Source organism: Phalacrocorax carbo, chromosome 9, assembly GCF_963921805.1.
Source record: "Phalacrocorax carbo chromosome 9, bPhaCar2.1, whole genome shotgun sequence".
Classification (NCBI taxonomy): Eukaryota; Metazoa; Chordata; class Aves; order Suliformes; family Phalacrocoracidae; genus Phalacrocorax; species Phalacrocorax carbo.
This window is the reverse complement of record NC_087521.1, coordinates 35,601,638-35,619,123: the sequence shown is the minus strand read 5'-3', so window position 1 is coordinate 35,619,123 and position 17,486 is coordinate 35,601,638. Positions and strand designations below refer to the sequence as shown.

The 17,486-nt window shown below is 52.0% G+C and overlaps 1 protein-coding gene across 1 annotated transcript; it reads left to right on the top strand.

The window, feature by feature from the left end:
- Nucleotides 1-60: 60 nt before the first annotated feature.
- GPR137C (G protein-coupled receptor 137C) lies at nucleotides 61-16,822 on the top strand. Its single transcript, XM_064461144.1, has 7 exons — nucleotides 61-537; nucleotides 8,136-8,179; nucleotides 8,929-9,157; nucleotides 12,192-12,341; nucleotides 12,904-13,026; nucleotides 13,148-13,263; nucleotides 14,065-16,822. Exons 1-7 carry the CDS (start codon nucleotides 169-171, stop codon nucleotides 14,234-14,236), a joined length of 1,203 nt encoding a protein of 400 aa, XP_064317214.1. The 5' UTR covers nucleotides 61-168; the 3' UTR covers nucleotides 14,237-16,822.
- The last annotated feature ends 664 nt before the right edge of the window (nucleotides 16,823-17,486 follow it).

Here is a 17,486-nt window from a genome sequence, read left to right as displayed (position 1 = left end):
AGCGCCTCAAATAATCGGGCTCAGCTGATTGTCCCCGGCGGAGAGTTGTTTGGCGGCGGGCGGGCGCGCGGGCTCCCCTTTGTTGCATGGGGGTGTCCAGCCGGGGCTGAGGGGAGGGCAGGGGCGGGCGCCGCGACCCTTGGCGGGCCGTTGCCTTCCCGCTGCCCCATGAGCACGACGGCGGCGGCGGCCCTCGCTGAGGGGGCGGCCCTGGCTGAGGGGGCCGCCGTGCCCTACGCGGTGGAGCTGGGGCTGACCGTGCTCCACACGGCGCTTTACGCCGCCCTCTTCCTCTTCGCCTACCTGCAGCTCTGGCTGCTCCTCTACTACCGGGAGCGGCGGCTGAGCTACCACACGCTCTGCCTCTTCCTCTGCCTCCTCTGGGCAGCCCTCAGGACCACCCTCTTCTCCTTCTACCTGCAGAACTCCCTGCAGGCCCTCCGCCTCCAGCAGCCCTTCGCCCACTGGCTCCTCTACTGCCTGCCCGGCTGCCTGCTCTTCTCCAGCCTCTGCCTCCTCAACCTCTATTTCGCTGAGGTAAGTTCCCCCCCCCCCTTCAGACTTGGGGGTTTGGAGAGGTGTGCCCTGACGCCAGGCTTTGGGGTGGCATGGAGGGGGTTTTTGTGTGTGGGGAGCTGTGCCCTTAAGCCAGGCTCTGGGGTGGGATGGAGGGGGTTTTGCTGGGGGGGGGAGCTGTGCCCTGACCTGGCTCGGTGGGAGAGGGTGCTGAGAGGTCTGCCCTCGGTGTGGAGGCTTCGGGGTGGGTGGGGGAGATGCAGGGGTGTGCCCTGAATCCAGGCTGGGGGGGAAGCACAGAGAGTATGCACTGAATCCAGGTTTGGTGGTGGGATGGGGGTGAACAAAAAGTGCGAATCACCGAAGCTTCAGGGTCGTGGGGTGCAGGGGTGTGCCTCGGATGCAGGCTCTGTAGGGTGGCACGGGGTGGGGGGACACAGGCAGGCTCATGCCCTGAATCTGGGGTTTGGGGGGGCGTAGAGATGTGCCCTGCTCCCCGGTGGGGCTTTCCCCCTTTTGCAGCCCTATGAGGGGTGGCGGTGCCACGGGGGCTCTCTTGGGGGGGTACTGTTTTGCATCTTTTTGTTTTTTAATTGATTCCCCTTCTCTAGAGGGGACCAGAAAGTGGCAGCAGCAGGGGCTGCTCTGGCCTGGAGTGATGCCAACCATTACGTCACCAGCTAGAGCCTCTTCTGCTATTGTTGCTGCGCTCCCTCCTTCTCTCCATCTCTCCGCTCCGCTGTGAACTGGGCTTGTTGTTCTGCGGCTTGTTGTCAGACAAAAGCCCTGAGATCCCCCTGTCTCCTCAGACAACAGCCGGGGGCTGGAGAGGTGGGCCCCTTCCTAGCACAATGATTGCTACCGGGACAGTGCGGAGCTGCTTGTTATTGTTGCTGAGCTGTATTCTTCCTTTTCTGGGTTTCCCATCACTCATCTTGTGATTTTTATCCTTCTTTCTCTAGTCCTTTCACTTGTCTTTATCTTTTTAAAGCCTTGGCTCTCCCTTCCCCTCCCTCTTCTGAATATTTTGTTTCTGCTCCAGTTTCTTGTGAGCAGCCCTTTGCTTGCCTGCCTTTCAGTTTGGTGACTTGTTTCATAAATAGGCAGTACTTTCCTTCCAGCTTTGTTGTTGTTGTTCAGATTCTTTGCTCTGCAGCTCTCAGCTGTTCACCAGCCTCACAAAGGAATCGCTAACACACAGCGAAATCGCTCCATCGCTCCGATGTGTCACTGATGGGAGTTATGATTTCATTTTCCCGAGGACATCAGTGCTCACATGATGATGTGAGACTTGGAGCATTGGGTTGTTGAGCTGTTTGGTTCTTCCCCCTCTGACATAAACACCTGGAAGCTGGGATAAAATGCCCGTTGCAAAAGCTGTCCGTGTTAGATACACTGCCGATTGAGTGGCAGCAAAATAACAAATGGTGCATAACATGCATAATCCATCTTGTCTGTTACAGGGAGCCTGACCTACTGATTGCTCCAACTAGTAGGTGTTTGTGTTCCTTGGAAGGCAAGCTGAGGAAGGGATCCCATGTTCTGATCCTACAAAGTGGCTGGATTTCTGTTTTCCTCCAAGTCACTTGACTTGACAGCAGATTTGCCTTTTTGCAGGCTTGTTAGAAGGCTCCTTTAAGGAATGGCAAAGTCAATTCAAATCGGTTCCCAGGCTTCCCTTCCTCCCACAATATCTGTTTTTCAGTAGACCCTGCCTGAATATACCCTATTTCTTTCTGTTTGAAGACCTAGAGCCAAGGGAAATCCTGTCTGAGGGAATAAGAGCTCAGAATCTAGATTGGGAAAGGCTAAAATGACTTATTAAAATGGGTCTGTGGGCTTAGTTACAGAGAGGGTCTGACGCTTGGCTGTTGCAAGCAGAATGGGTGTCCAGCACTTCGGTGTTTGTGGGTGATCTCACAGTGGTGGTAAGTGCTGAAAGCCCAGAGGTTTGGACAAAGAGTGCAGCTTAGGCAGACTGAAAGCCTTTGGTGTTTTTCTGGCTTCCACTTAAGAACAAAAGTAATGCCAAGTAGTGATATTTGGCCTCCCCTGCTTGGAGAACAGGCTGATAAAACTAGCCCATTCTTCCTCGACAGAAGGGTGCCATGTGCTGGTAGCTGAGGTGTGCCTGGCTTGGATCTGCTCAGTGCTTCTCCTAAAGCGCAGGAGGAGTTGTTAAGGGGGCTTAGGGTGTAATTAAACTAAATTATCTATACCTGGAGGAAGGAGAGAAGCTATGGGGGAACCACAGCAGTTCAGCTGAAGTGGCTCTAGATCTAGAGATGTCTGGCATGTTCACTGGTGTGACTTCAAGCAGGACCTGCTGTGGAGGGCCCATCCGTTCCCAGTTCTTAAGGACCAGTTGGTAGTGACCTGTAGAAGGATGTTGGGGCTCTGCTGCTCTGGAGGCAGCATCCTGGGCTGAGAGGTCCTCAGATGAAAGCATAGGCTGTGTCTGTGCTGAAGGTCTGGCTAACTGGCTTTGTACACAGTGCCTCCTTTGTGAAGATGCTGGAGAGGTGGCATCTGTGTAAGCAGTGGAAGAAAATGTGTCCTGTGCTATGTTATTTGAGCTGATCTTGCTTGATTTATGGAGTTCCTCGGGCTATGTACAAGCTGAGGATGAAATGGTGCTGGGTGGGGGAAGAGCTCCAGGAAACAACAAATAACCATGGAAAACTACATTATTTTGCACTCCAGACTGTTCTGGGTCTGAAATTCAAACTCATGAGACTGCCTTGCATTCCTCCTTTCTATGGGGAGAGGCTCTGCTTTTCCTATCCCCTCTTGGCCCTGAGATCCCTGAGGGGACATGGAGGCCTGACAAAATGTGTGTGGGATGCTTATGTGGTGGTGACAGGTTTTTTGTCACTGTCTTATTTCCACCTGGAACATCAAATGGTGTAATGCCTTTTCCTTGGGAGCATCTCTTCCTCTCTGCTTCAGCTTGTAACAGAATGAGTTCCTTTCTAGGAAATCTGGAGTTCAGAGTACATCAGGTCAGAATTCCTCAGATCCACTTCTAGTCTTGCCTCAAACAGGCAGAACAGTGGCTCAGATATCCAACCTAGGGTGCTTCTCTGCCTCTTGGGATAGCTCCTTTGCTGCCAGCTATACATCTGCTTGAGTAACGCTACCTTCCCCAAGAGTCTGCCAGTTCCTGCTTTTCCCCAGGTCGCTGTCAGGAGCACAGTACATGGAAACGTAGCCACAACAACCTCCATCTTGACCCTTTCAAAGACCTCTTTGAGTGCTTGGCATCCTTGCCTCACTTGGGAGTCAGCAACTGTGTGCAACAATGAGTAAGGCCTTCTGCTGAAGTGGTGAGCTCTGACAGGCTGCTCCGCCAGACTGGCGTGGCCGTAACCCTCAACCTGTCTGGGTTGCTTTAAGTGCTCCATCGATGGGATGACATCAGCCTCTTTCATCCCTTGCTGCTCTAATTGTGCTGGAGCAGACATGCATGGAAAGAGCATCCAGCCTGGGAGCTGTTTGTCCTTGTTCTCCTGTATCTTCCTGCCTCCTCAGATGGAAAACCAGAAAAGCCTCCATCCATTCGTGCCCTCTTCCACCTTCCTTGCCTAGCAGACACCTAGCACGTGCCCTCTGCCTCAGTGGGATGGCTGGTAAGGGGTCACTTAAACTCAGAACTTCCTCTGTCCTGCAGTTGATGATTCCCATGGGCCCCATGGTTCCCAAATTAACAGGTGGCCGTGCCAGCAACCAGCTGTTCCAGGAAATGAGGGTACATGCAAGTGGCACCCTGAGCTCACGATGGCCTAGGATGATATCAGTATTAGTGGGGATGGTGAGAGATCCTCATCACAGATAGTTCCAGCTTTTCCTGAGGGGCGGGTGGGGGCTTGAACACTTGCTATGGGGTGTGGTCCCAAAATAGTCTGTGCTCTGCTCTGACGCTTGCTGCTGAATTACTGTGGTGGGAGAAGGAATCTAATCTGTCTGTGGATGCTCGTGCCACTGAGTGAGGGCGGTGTTCATGTTGAGGCAGGACATGGTTGTCTTGGGTCTGGGGAGCCCAAACTCATGATTTCTTTAGGGAGCAAAAGACACTTTGATTCTATTGGACAAGTTTCTGGCTTTCCTGGATCTCTCAGATCTGTTGCAACTGGCTGTACTAAAACCAAGGTAAAGTGCTGTCTGAAGCTCAACATTAGGGCTAAGGTCCTGGCTTGTACAGGTGCTGGAAGTGGTCCTTAGAGCCGTCTGAGGGATACAGCATCTGTCACTTCTCATCTTCTTAGCAGCTGTGACACCTCCAGTACACCTTCTAAGGATGAGTGTGTTTCTTAAACAATGTTCTGAGACCTGTTCTGTGAACCTGTAGCAAGTTCACTTTCTGGGCTCAGTGATGCGAGCAAGGTATTCATTTTTGTGAAATATATCCACTCATCACAAAAACAAAAGCCTCCAGCATCACAGGGGACTTTGAGGTCTGTAGCTCTTCTTGGCCACCCCTTTCTCCCAAGTCTGTGGCTGATGTGAAGTGCTCAAAGGGCTTGTGGCTCCAGAAAGACAACTGGGTATTGCCTAACTGTTATAAAAGGCTTGCTTAGGAGTAAACAGTCTCAGTCCTGCTGCTCTGGGCTAGCAGAGATGTCTGTTCCTTGTTTTCGGCAGGCAACTGCATGACTTCTGGGGCTGGCCTCTCAGCTGGGAACTGAAGGAATGGTTCAGTTTGCAAGGCTTGCTACTAGCAACATAGCATAATGCACCTGTTTGAGGGCAGGCGTCTGGATTTCCTATTTTTATGAGGAATAGGACTACCCTGAGTGCTCTGCACTGGCTGCTTCACAGCAGAACCCTCTCCATCAGCTGTCCTTGAGCTTTGAAAGCAGCAGAGCTAGTCCAGCACTGAAAGGCTTGCAAGATTATCTCAAGGATGAGAACCCAAAGGTGCATTGTGAACGCTACTAGTGTCACCTACTGACCCAGCCTCTGTGAAGAAAAAGCAACCTTCAGATGAGTTATCATGTCTTCATAACTCAAACCACTGTAAACTAAGCGGTGCCTGTTCTCTTCCTGAAGTTAAGGGGCTAAATACCTGGGGGCTAATAAAAGCGTAAGGCTGGTGCCATGGTCTCCGACCACTCTTTAGTGGCAGCAGTCCAAGCGTGAGTCTCAGGTTGCTGTTCTGCTCTTAATCCTGAGACAACTTTGTGTCTCCAGGCTTGGGACTGTGGGGGAGAGTTGTGGGAGACTGTCTTGCATTGGGCTACTGCAGCAGTGGAAGCCAGCATCTCCATTCTGTTAGCCACTGGCATGTCCCTGCTCAGCTGAGGGGCTGTTCTCACCCAGGGTGATCTGCTGGAATAGAAGTCAGGGACTTGTTAGCTCTGCTCTTCAGAGACTGCGATTACAGACTGCTCTTCTGGGAGTCAGGATGAAATACAAACCTCAGATGGATTCCTGTGCTGCGTGAAGGGGTGCTGAACCAAGAGGTTTCCCTTCTGGATGTCCTTGATGTCTTCCAGTGCTCCCGAAGTGCTTGAATGCAGCCTACAGGCAAACTAAGGACAGAGCAGGATTCAGGGATTCTTCTGTTTTGAAGTCACTGCATGGTCCTTCCAAGGCCTGTTGGATGGCTTTGGGGCTCAGTGTGGATTATGCCACACTTCTGTACTGCTCTGGGCTGGAACAGGCCGGGACAGCAGAGTAGAGGGCTTCAGGGATGGCTTGTAGCTGTGTGCCCCTCTGCCATGGGGGCTGGGTACCTCCCTCTGTTGAAGGATTGTCTTGTTCCCCACAAAGTGCTGCTTGAGTTAGTCTTCTCTCAGACTGGGGGAGAGGAGCCAGACAGTGAAACTGGCTCTCAGAACAGGTTGCTAAAGCTGACCAATGCCCTGTAGGAGATATTTCAAATGCTTGAAACTACTACAATGGATCAGATGACCCTCAAATCCTGAAATGTCTCTGCAACTCCTGTTGGCAGGAGCCTGACTTCTGAAGCTTCAGAGTGCCATTGCTACCTCAGTGCTGACTGGAAGGCAGGAGCCAAGAAATCCCATCAGAAAAAAGCTGACTAAGGGTGCCTTGTAAGAGATGAGTGATCCTTTACTGCAGCCACAGTCTGGAAGCTGATGGGTAGGACTCTTTGCAGAAGCAGTGAAACTAAGCCTCCGCACTGGTGCAGTGACCCCACAGTGGTTTTATGCTGACCATGAGGACATGTCTGCTGGTCCTGGCTGGCTGGCTCTCAACCTCTTCCCAAGTTCTTTCAAAGTCTAATCAGGACACGAGCTTTGTCTGAGACTGAATGTGACCTTCAGCTCTGGGGTCCTTCCTGGTGGCGTCTGTACCAGGATCTGTTTCTTACAGGACAAAACCCAGTTCCTGCCATGGCTGGGCTGAATCAGTGTGTGACAAGTGAGCTCCACAGAGCTCTGTCAGCATGCTGCTTTCCTGCTGCTTGTCCTGACCATGTGTGAGCGCTGGTCACCTGCAAGAGGTTGCAGCAGGACCTCTGTGCTCCTAACTTAGCTGTGGCTTGGGAGTGTGTCTGCACCTTCCTAAACTGTCTGTACTTCCTTAGGCTAAAAGTCCTGCCCCTGTATGCTTCAGCAGGAGCCATCCTCCAGCCCCAAGGAACATGGAGGCTTGTCTGCCATCTTGGGGAGAGTGCTGTAGGGCTGCCTGAGTGTGAGCTGATGGTTGTCCTCCAGCCTTTCCAGCCCAAATGGCTGGGAGTGCAGGCGTGGCTCCAGTCCCCTGCAGTCTCAGGAGAGGCCTGTGAGCCTCTGCTTTGAAGCACTGGTCCTTCTTAGGCAACTTTCAGCTTGAGTCTCCCAGTTCCTTGTGTGGTGAGAAGATTCACAGAACCCAGATCCACTCCTGGACAGAGTGCATGTTTCTCTGAGGACTGAAATAGTCTGTGACTGACTCATCTCATATACTTGTCAAGTGTGCCATGCAACTTGGTAGGCTGGGCCTTCCACCTCTGGAGGACTTCCTACCATCTCAGAGTTACTTTTCAGGTGTATTTGGCCTGCAAACATCTTCGGGGGGAGGAGCTGCGAGCTCCAAATGCTTGTTACAGCCTGCAGGTCCATAATCCAATACCAGAGGGCTACTTCAGATCAGCTACTTGTCTTGCTAAAGCACGGCAGATGGAGCAGCCTTCTCTAACAGAAATCAAGCATGATTGAGGCCCTAAAATATGCAGCACAGAACACTGGGCAAAGGAAATATATTTCTGAATTATCTTAGTGATTACTGAGTGCTAAACTCCCTGCTTTTCTTGAAGTCCTTAGGTGTGGTTGTTATTAAAGTCCTTGTTGCATATGGGTTATTAAATAATTTTATAGGTACATGGCTTAGCAGTGGACTTGGCAGTGTTAGGTTTATGGTTGGACTCAATGATCTTAAAGGTCTTTTCCAACCTAAATGGTTTTGTGCCTATTGAACACCTATGTTTGGGCTTGGCTTTTGCAGGAAAAAGAATACAAGTAGCTCCAGTGCAAGACTTGGTGTTAACAGATAATCTAGAGTCCTTCAAGATGCCTGAGCGGATGCTGGCTCCCCTGTTGTATATACCTTTACTAAGCTTAAAGGAGAACTGTAGGTCATGTTAAGTAATGATGTGCAACTCTTTCCCCTAGGTCATATTCAAAGTGAAATGTGCAGCTGAATTCAACAAATACAAGTAAGTGATATCTTTTGAACGTTACCTCCAAACCTGGCTTAAGGTGAACTTGCACTGCAGTGCTAGGAATGGGAGCTTCAGACCCCAAAGGCTGAACAGAGCTAACGCTATACCTGGCTCTGCTCTGCCAAAGGATCAGTGTTGTACCTTGGAGCTTCAAGGGTACCAAGGAAGCTAAAGCGTGTGCTGCATGCCTCACTACATGTCATCAGCGTCCCATACCGGTGCTGCTAGCAAACCAGATGGACTCCTGAGCTCATTCTGAGCTGTCCCACCCCAAAGAGGTCTGCAGGGTAAGGTTGAGCAATAGGTTGGACCTGTATTTGTGCAGCCCAGGTGTTTCCTAGCCATTTCCAGGGGAACCCACAATGGAAGATGCAAGCTCCAGTGGCTTTCAGTAAAGAAGTTGCAGTGGTTGTGATGAGTCACAGCTTATTGACTGAAGTTAATGCAGAGCTAGAGCAATACTTAAAATCTGCAAGATAAGAACCTGACTGTCAGAAGATGTCTTGCAGCTCATGACTACTTACACTGCTCACGGATTACGAGAGCAGCTCAGACAAATACTCTGCAGGCTTGGGCTGTCAATACAACCACCGAAACTTGCTGGGATGTCTGATCTTCATAGCAAGCAGAGCACTGGGCGTGCCAGGAGGTCCTCTTGCCTGATGAGACAGCAGGGCAGTGAAGAAAGACCCTAGATTTGTCTGACTTGAACTCCATTTTTTTTCTCCCCTCCGTCTCTCCAGGGTCCTGTTGTACCTGGGCTCCATATTTACCAGCCTCCTCTTCTTAGTTGTGAACTTAACTTGTGCAATGTTAATCCACGGTGAGGTCCCGGAGAACCAGCGGAGGTGGACCGTCCTTGCCCGTGCCCTAGTCAACGACAGCCTCTTCATCCTCTGTGCCATCTCGCTGGCTTGCTGCATGTGCAAACTGGGAAAGATGTCTTCAGCGAATGTCTACCTCGAGTCTAAGGTAAATGCCTTAGCAACTATGCTGGAACTGCACTATCATCAGCTAGGTCTGTGTGTGCTTACTTGGAGCAATGCTGGCCTGGTGGCCAAGCTACTCCTGCTCAAATACTCCTCCTAATGTGGCTGTGGCAGCTCTTGGACTCCTCCCTCCAGAAAGTGCATGCTCCTGCTGTAGGAATGAAATGCCCTTTGTGTTTTAGGGGAATACATTGTCTGCAGCTTTGCTGGCATGACAGGAGACTCATGAGCTGCTAATGCTTTTCCAGTTTAGAAGTATAATTTAGGGTTTGACTGGAAGAGAGGGTTCTCTAAGAGTAGCAGATGCTGTTTCTGCAGTGTATTGCCACTAAGGACAGTAAAGTCTGCAGCATATTGCATCTGCCAGAGATAACATAATAATTCTCTGCAAAGGGGAACCCCCCAGCAGTCCAGCTTTAGCTGCCTCCTTGCTTGAGCTGGAGGCAGTGACGAGTGTCTTAAAAGGGGAGGAGAAGTTGCTTTAGGTCCTGCCCCAAAGCAGAAGGACAGGTGAGGGTCTGAAATATACAACACTTCTCAAGCAGGGAGGAAAGTGGATAAGCCAGTGGCAGTAGGCTGCAGCTAAGTGTGTGCTTGAGCTGCTGCCTCTTCCTCTGGGAAGCTGTATCACTCCTGTCAAAGGCAGTGATTGCAGGGTAGGGACCTGGCCTGCCGAGGGGGGGCAGACAGCAGGCTCTTGATGAGCCTGGAAGCATCTGTGGGGATAAAACTTGAGCACCTGAGCTTAGTCAGGCTTAGGGAAGCCAGCTGCCTGGCCCTAGTACTTTTGAGTGACTGCCTTTTCCCAGTAGTGTAGCTCCTCACCCCATATGCTCTGAATTGCTGTGTTTCAGGTGTCAGGTCTCTTGCAGAGACTATTTCTGATGGGCCTTCAGTCAGATGAATCAATATGGGCTTAAAGCACTGCCGTGCCTGGCTCAGGCAAGACGCTGCCTGGAGCGTAGAGCTCCTGGAGGCTGTTGGATGGCTCTGTCCCCCCTCAGGAAGAGGGTGACAAGCCACCTTGCAGCAGACACTGCTACAAAGACAGTCTGGATCCAGATGGCTGCCTTGCATTGGCTGGAGGCATCTCCTTGCTCCTTAGCAGGCCAGCTGCGTGACTGCTTGGGGGACTGTCCTCTGAGAGAGGGTGGCTAGAGCTGTGCTGTCAAAGTTGAAGCTGAGGCTTTCCATAGAAGTCTGACTCTCTTAGGCAGCAGAGAGCATCGGTGGTTGCCCAGAATCCAGGGTGTGTGGGCCATGGGCTGCTGGGAGTGGCTGCCTAGCTGGCTCTTGTGACAGCTGTCCACAGGGGCTGCAGATCGTAGCCAGGTGATCTGAAGTGAGGCAGAGGAGCCATGACTAAGCTGAGAACCTGCTTGCACCCCTGCTTGCATGGGCCACGTATCCAGCTCTGACTGGCTCTGGACACTAATTAACTTATCAAGCTCACCCAGGAGTAGTTTATGAATGCAGTAACTTCCTCTAGTTACATGCCTGAAGCTGCCTGTGGGGCTGTGCTCTTGTACAACATGCTCTAGAGAAGCCTGCTCTCAGGTTGAATGCTCCACCTGGCTGTCTGGTAAAGGTCTCTTGCATTCAAATGATGTCTCCCTTCCCTGCCTTGGAGGCATCTCCTGACTTTGGTGTGGAGGAGCTGCAAAAATAGGGTGGAGATGAGCAGAAGTGTTACCCAAATGCCTGAAGAGGCTGTCCTGCCTCCTGAACTCCAGCTGTGAACCTGCTGACTCAAAATAATAGAGCAAGGCTGGAGGGGCCCAGTGAGGCTGCTGCCTCCACTGAAGGTAGGAAGGTTTGAGCCATTTGATGCTTGAGAAGAGACTGTGCTATTGAACTGCTGCCAGATCCTCTACTGTGGTCCTTGTCAGCTGGAGATTTGCTTCCCTAGCCTTTCTGCCCTGAATACCAAGGGCTCAGCTAACAGTGCTAGAACAGGCGGCATTCTTGTGCTTCAGCAGTGTCACAGGTACTTGTCTGTTAGCGGCACTTTCACACTGACTCTTCCAAGACAGTCCTGAGTGCTGTAAAGCTGGGAAAACAGAGCTAGCATACCCATAGCTTGGATATGGAGCAGGTCAATGAGATGTTCTTCCTGAGCTGAATGTCTCTCTAAATACAGTGGCAAGTCAGCTGCTGGGATGTTTGTCTGCCTGCTTACTGGTGTCTGCTGTGCAGTGACTGGTGGCTACCAGAAGCTGTTAAAAGGCTTCGTGGGTGTATTTAGCAAAGAAATGGAGACACCTGTAGATCTTCAAGTGGCTTCCTCTCCCAAGGCTAGCCATCCAGGAAAGGTAGGTACCGTGACCTTCAGGAATGTCATGCAGCTATCCCTCTGACAGCACTGTGTCTGAAATGCTGTGGAGAAAGCTGCCCTTCACCAGCATGGGACAGCTGGCAGGAGGCAGCGGTCCTGCAACATCTAGCCACCCTTTAGCATGTTGCTCTGTGCACAGCAAAGCCTGGTTCGCCCCACAGCAGCACTGGGGTTCAGGTGCTGGGTCTTTCTGCCTGCTCTGAGTTGCCCACCCCAGATATTTGGGCTTTTTTCCTAGACAAACCCTGTGTTTGATGTCGGGGGTGCCAAACTGCTGCAGAGTGGGTGAGCCGGGTGGATGTCTCTGCTGTAGCGTCTGATGAGGGTGTAGAAGCAGTAAGATTTTCTTAATGGTGTTGGTTGCCCTTATGCAGACTACCACAATAAGGTGGTGGGTGCGATTGCATCTCTCTGGACCACAATTTTGAAACTAAGATCCTGAGAATGATGCTGCTGTGCCTCAAGTCTTCCCTCTTCCCTGTCAACACTGGCTGTATAGCTCTGCTACCGCACTGAACCCTTCACACATGGAAGCACTTAACTGGCTCTGAATATTTTAGCAACAACATGCAAATGTTCTAGGTCATTCTTGCCTGTGCAACTTCTCAGGCATTTAAGGGGTGGGGGGAATTGCAGCTTTGTAGGAAGGTCTGTGCTAAAACTGTTTTTGTTCCTGTTCTAGGGAACATCTGTCTGCCAGGCTATTCTTGTGGGATCTGTAGTCGCTCTTCTGTACTCCTCAAGGGCTTGCTATAACCTGGTAGCTGTGGCCATATCTCCAGACAATGTTCCTGGTCCTTTTAACTATGGCTGGGACAACCTTTCAGACAAGGTAAGTGTCTGTGACCCCCAGTGCAGAGCTAGTGAAGTGAAAGGCAGTAACTCAACTGTTCTGTGAGGGTGTGTGTAGGGGCAAAGTGGGCTGGGGAGGGCGGAGTTGTTTCGCTGAATCCCCGGACAAGCTGGCTTTCATGCCTCGAGAAGCCCACTTGTTCTCTCCACCAGAGCAAACCTGAATCTTCCTCTATCTGGCTGCTTATTCAGGAGGGATTCCCTGTTGTGCTCTTCATTTTTAGTCTGCCAACTCTTCTTCTGGGGGAGAGGAGGAATGAGTCAACTAGTGCAGAAAAGCAATGCTTAATCAGGTGTGGCAGTGTGGAAGGGAAAGGCTTTGGTGTGGGGAGGGAGTGAACAGCATCCTGGTAGCACACTGAAGAGAACTCTCACTAAAACCAGTAGCAGCAGTCAGGTGAGGGTCACTGTTCTGCTTTAGGGACTCCTGCCTTCATAAGGGTTTCTCTGCATTCCTAGTCCTAAGCTGTGTCCAGCTTCAGGAGCTGTGTAGCTCTGCCGGTGGCTAGGATTATACAGAGACCTCTAACCTCTGCCCACAGGTGCACGTGGAAGTGAGCAGTGAAGAATACGTGGTGTTTGGAGTGGTCCTCTTCCTCTGGGAGCTGGTGCCAACGACTTTTGTGGTGCTGTTCTTCCGGGCTCAGAGACTGAGTCAGAACTTGGTAGGCCTGAGTGAGCTGCTGTAGCTTGAGGACTCTGAAGCACCTGGGGTGGGGGTGGCAGGACTTTAGGAAGACTGTCAGAAATACCTCATGTCTGGCCTAACTCCTTTCTCTTTGACAGACTCCTGCAGGGATGGTCAATAGTCACAGTTACAGCTCCAGAGCCTACTTCTTTGACAATCCGAGGCGCTATGACAGTGATGATGACTTGTCGCGGCTTGGGGCCAGAGAAGGAGGGTAAGCACTGCGGGGCAAGTTGAAAGCACAGCTGCCATTCTGCTGCGCTGTGTGGAAGCAACAGAGCTCTTGGCTTCTGCTCTTAGGAAAAAATGTTGGTGTAAGAGGCAGCTTGGGCAAGGTGGGTGAGGCAAGGAGCCTTCTGACTGAGCTGGGTTTTGTTCCCTTCGGCAGCTCACAAGGAGCTATTTTTATTAGAAGCAACCAGCTCGGAGAGGGGGCCGTTGCACTGGGTGCTCACGGGTAGAAATGCGCAGCGGCTACAGACAGGAGGCCTCATCCAGGAGGGCTGATCTTGCTGATATCTTTCCTCAGCTGGGGGCACAGAGGGCTCTTAAATGTCCTCCAGAGGGGCCCCTCCACTGGGAAGTGAGCGGTGGTGAAGCCCTGGCAGGGATGTGGCCTCTGGGAGCCAACTGGGACAGAGCCCTGCAGGAACACCTGGTGTGGGGGAGAATGGTCTGGCATCCCCAGCAAAACAGTGGGGGGAAACTGGACAGCCCTGTCCTTCACTTGCTGCTCAGGGGGCCTGGCCTCTGCCTGCCTGGGGGTAGCGAGGGGTTTGGAGCTTCTAGCTCTTCTTGACCAGTTTCATGGGGCCTGATGCTCTTCTTGTACCTGTTTCCTCAAAGCTGGGTCCCTTGGAGATACTGTGCCTGCATGTCATAGCCTGCTTCTGCAGGCTTGGCTACCCTGGTCACTGCTGGGAGCAGAAGTTCCTCCGAGCAGCAGAGGCTTGCCACAGCCAAATTATTCACCTCTAAGAGTCTGTGTTTGTTTTTTTTCTGTCTCTCCCCACAGCCTGGCTACCCCTCAGTGCTCCAGCTGCTATGGGTCCCTGGCTGGCAATGACAGCTACACGGTGGGTCCCCATCTCGGCGGAACCGCTACAGACAGTGCCCCCTTACTGGTTGCCACAGGCAGCTCGGAGATGAATAATCACCACAGCTCATACCCTGCACCACAGAACTGAAGAGGTGGTGAGGTCCCTTTCTTTCCAGAAGTGGCATTCATGTATAGGACTGTAATCTGGTTTGTTTTTTTCCCTCTTTCCTCCTTCCCTGAAGCATCTAACTCATTGACACAAACATTCCACTACCTGCCGCAGCTGTAAGCGGGACTGAGCCTATGGCTGCAGGCGGTAAGCAAGAGAACTGTGACTTTAAGGTACCATGTAGCAAAGTGAAGCTGAACTCTCTGGAAGCTTTTTCTTGGTCTGGTCTTCAAGATGTTGGCAGCTAAATGCACCAGAGCTTCCTCACTAGAAAAGAAACATCAAATGCATATTTGCACTTTTATCTGCACACTTGGAAGGAATGAATCTTGCTCAGACTGTGCTTGGTCTGAGACTGTTCTAGTTACTCTTTTAATTGCACATCCATAGCTGGGAGAGGCACTGTCTTCCTGCAAAGACGTGTTCCGTGAAGTACTCTGCATCCTGACTCACTTGGGAGTGTGAAGCTCCGTCAGCCGAGCACGTTATGGGCAGGGCCTCCTGTGGTGAATGTCAAAGCGTACTGTGCCATATTCACACCCGGCGGGGCTGATGCCTCTGGGCTGAGTGTGGTCTTGCTCTGACTGCCGGTCCTTGTTGCACCTGATTGCTGAACTGTCCTACCTACGACTTGCAGGTTCAAAGCTGAGCTCAAAGCATATCCTAGCAGAGGCCTGTGAGGGCGAGATCAAGTGCTCCTACTGGCATTAAGATCACTACGTTGTAACCAACCCACTAGCTTATGGCAGAGGAAGGGAGCAGGCAAGACTTTATAGGCCGCCGCCTTGTGGGAGAGCTCAGAGCTGGACCTGGCTCAGCGAGAGCGTGTGTGCAGGAACGTGTGCGGCCCAAAGCGTCTGTAAAACCAGGGCTGCTTGAATGGGTGGGTGGTGAGCAGTCCTGCTCCCTCCTCCTCGTTGCCTGCAGTGGGGCTCCCCTTCTCCCTCTCAGTATTAAATTGCATTTACCAGATAACCAAGAGTTTTAACCTGAAGTGAATGTGAACTGGTGGGGTCCCCGCTGAGGCACAGGAGGTGTCTGTCTGCTTGTGGGGGCAATGCCCACTGTTGTGGAGGGAAGTAGCAGAGATCTGGTCCCTGGGCTCCTTGCTCTCTCCTCTGCTGTGGGGCAGGACCCTGGGCCTGGGGTCTTCCTGCTGCCCCAGTAGCTGTGTCAGCAGGGCTTAGTGGTGTACAGGGGGTTTGAGTGTGCTCGGTCAGCCTGGGAGGAGGTTTCTCTGTCTCTTTAACCAAAACAGCCAAGTTTGACCTGGTCTATGGCTCCATTGGGCTCTTTGTGATGAGGCTTGATGTTATTCCTGGCTTGTTGCTGAGCCCTGTGTGTGGATGAGCAAAGCAGCTTTGGACACAGACTTGGATGGAGGCACTGGTCCAGGGAGGGGCCTCCAGTGACAACCTGAACTGGAATTGCTTTTAGCCTGCCCAGAGCTGCTCCTGCTGCTTGGAGCCAAGTCTGACACTGAAGGACCCAGCTGGGGTGAAGGACTTGCTCACACATGGAGTGGTGCGGTGCTGCCTGGCTCTGGGTGCAGGATGGGCTGGTGTTGTGTGCCAGAGGGACCCTGAGGCAGCCCCAGCCTCTCCTTGCTTGCCATGTGCTCCCAACTGGCTTGCACTGAGCAACAGAGCACACCCTGTCCCTCTGCGTGGTCTGTGCTGGCCTGTGGGCTTCTCCCTGCTCGCTTGCTCTGCTCTTGCTGGCCCCAAAAAAGGAGCAACGCCTGCTTCTTTTTGGAGAAGGCTCCGAGATGATGGCTCTTGGCACACCCCTCTCGCTCTAGTACTTGAACAGGAGAGCTCTGCCCCAACTGCCGTGGCTCTCCTGGCTGCTCCACCTTACGTGGTGTACAGGACCAGTCTCTGTGCCCCGGCTGAGGGGCAGAAACAGGTTGCTCCATCTCAATCACCGCTTGACTTATGGCAAAGCTAATGAAGGACCCGGACTTGATGCGTTGCCCTTCTTTCTTTTCCCATAAGTCACCAAAGACAGTAAGTGACACTAGTGGCCCCTGTTCTTGCTTAAATTCCAAAGCACTAGGAGCACTTTAAGTTTTTCTTTGGAGGGAAAGGAGTGTAGTGCAAAAAAAAAAAATTTAAAAAATAAAAAAATTAAAGGGCTACAGGCTCATTGTTCATATTGCACTGAAGCACACAACAACACTACGATCTTCCTGGCACTAGGAGGGCAGGTCAGGGCAGTGAGTCTCGTTGCTAACATACTTGTGAGTGACTGGGGAAGCGTTTTGGTTTTATTCCTTTGTACGGATGGCCGGTGATTTCAAAACTGACTGCTCCTGCTGGAGCCGGTCCCATGTTTTACTGAAGTAATTTATAGCTGAGAAGTACAATGACTTTTTTAATGCATAGTTGCCTTTCATTAAATTTTTTTCTTTTTGGTATGATTTAACAGTGTTTTGGCTTTGCAGGCGGCAGCAGCTGGCTGCAACAGGAAGCTGTGGCCAATGAATGTACCTATTTGTTCTTCACTAAACTGTAACCAAGCACTACTCTGTTGAAATAAAAAAAAATATAGTTTCTCTGGGCAGTTGCTGGAGGCCTGGCTGCGTTTCGCGCTTGGTAGGACCTAGCTTGGTGTGACTGCCGTCCCCCTCCTTGCCTGTGCCAGCGCAGGACCCCGATGTCTGACTGCTCTGCTGCCACATGCTGGGGTAGCTCATGCCAGCGTGTCCCTCACCAGGTGTCCATGTGGTTGGGTGCAGAGCACCCAGAGGTGGTTTTTGCGAGGGGGCCCTTGCGCAGCTTCCCTGCTGCAGTTGTGGTTTTCTGGGCCTGGAGAGGGCAGAGCACCTTTCCTTCCTCCTGCCCCTCACAGTGTGCTTTACTCTCTGGGGTTTTTTGGGGCTGGCTGTGGCCCAGAGGTGTGCAGGGCTTCCCCTCGTCCCCAGCTTGTGAGGTACAAGGTGTTCAAACCATGTCCTCTGTACCTCCCTGCCTTCTGCACACATGGCTCCCAAGGCATGGGCTGTGCTTTGCCCCCTTCTCAGGGCTGAAAACCCCAGCTCAGTGCTTATTTCCTTGCATGGGTTTATCTGTGCAGCCTTGAGCTCGCCACAAATAGCAGTGGCTTAGCTGGAACACACACCACATCTTCCTGTGCGGCAGTGCCTGCCCCCTGCAGTGTGTTTTGGGGGCTCGGGGTGAAAAGCAGGATGCCTGCCCAGGCTGTCTGTCATCTGGCAGCGCCGACC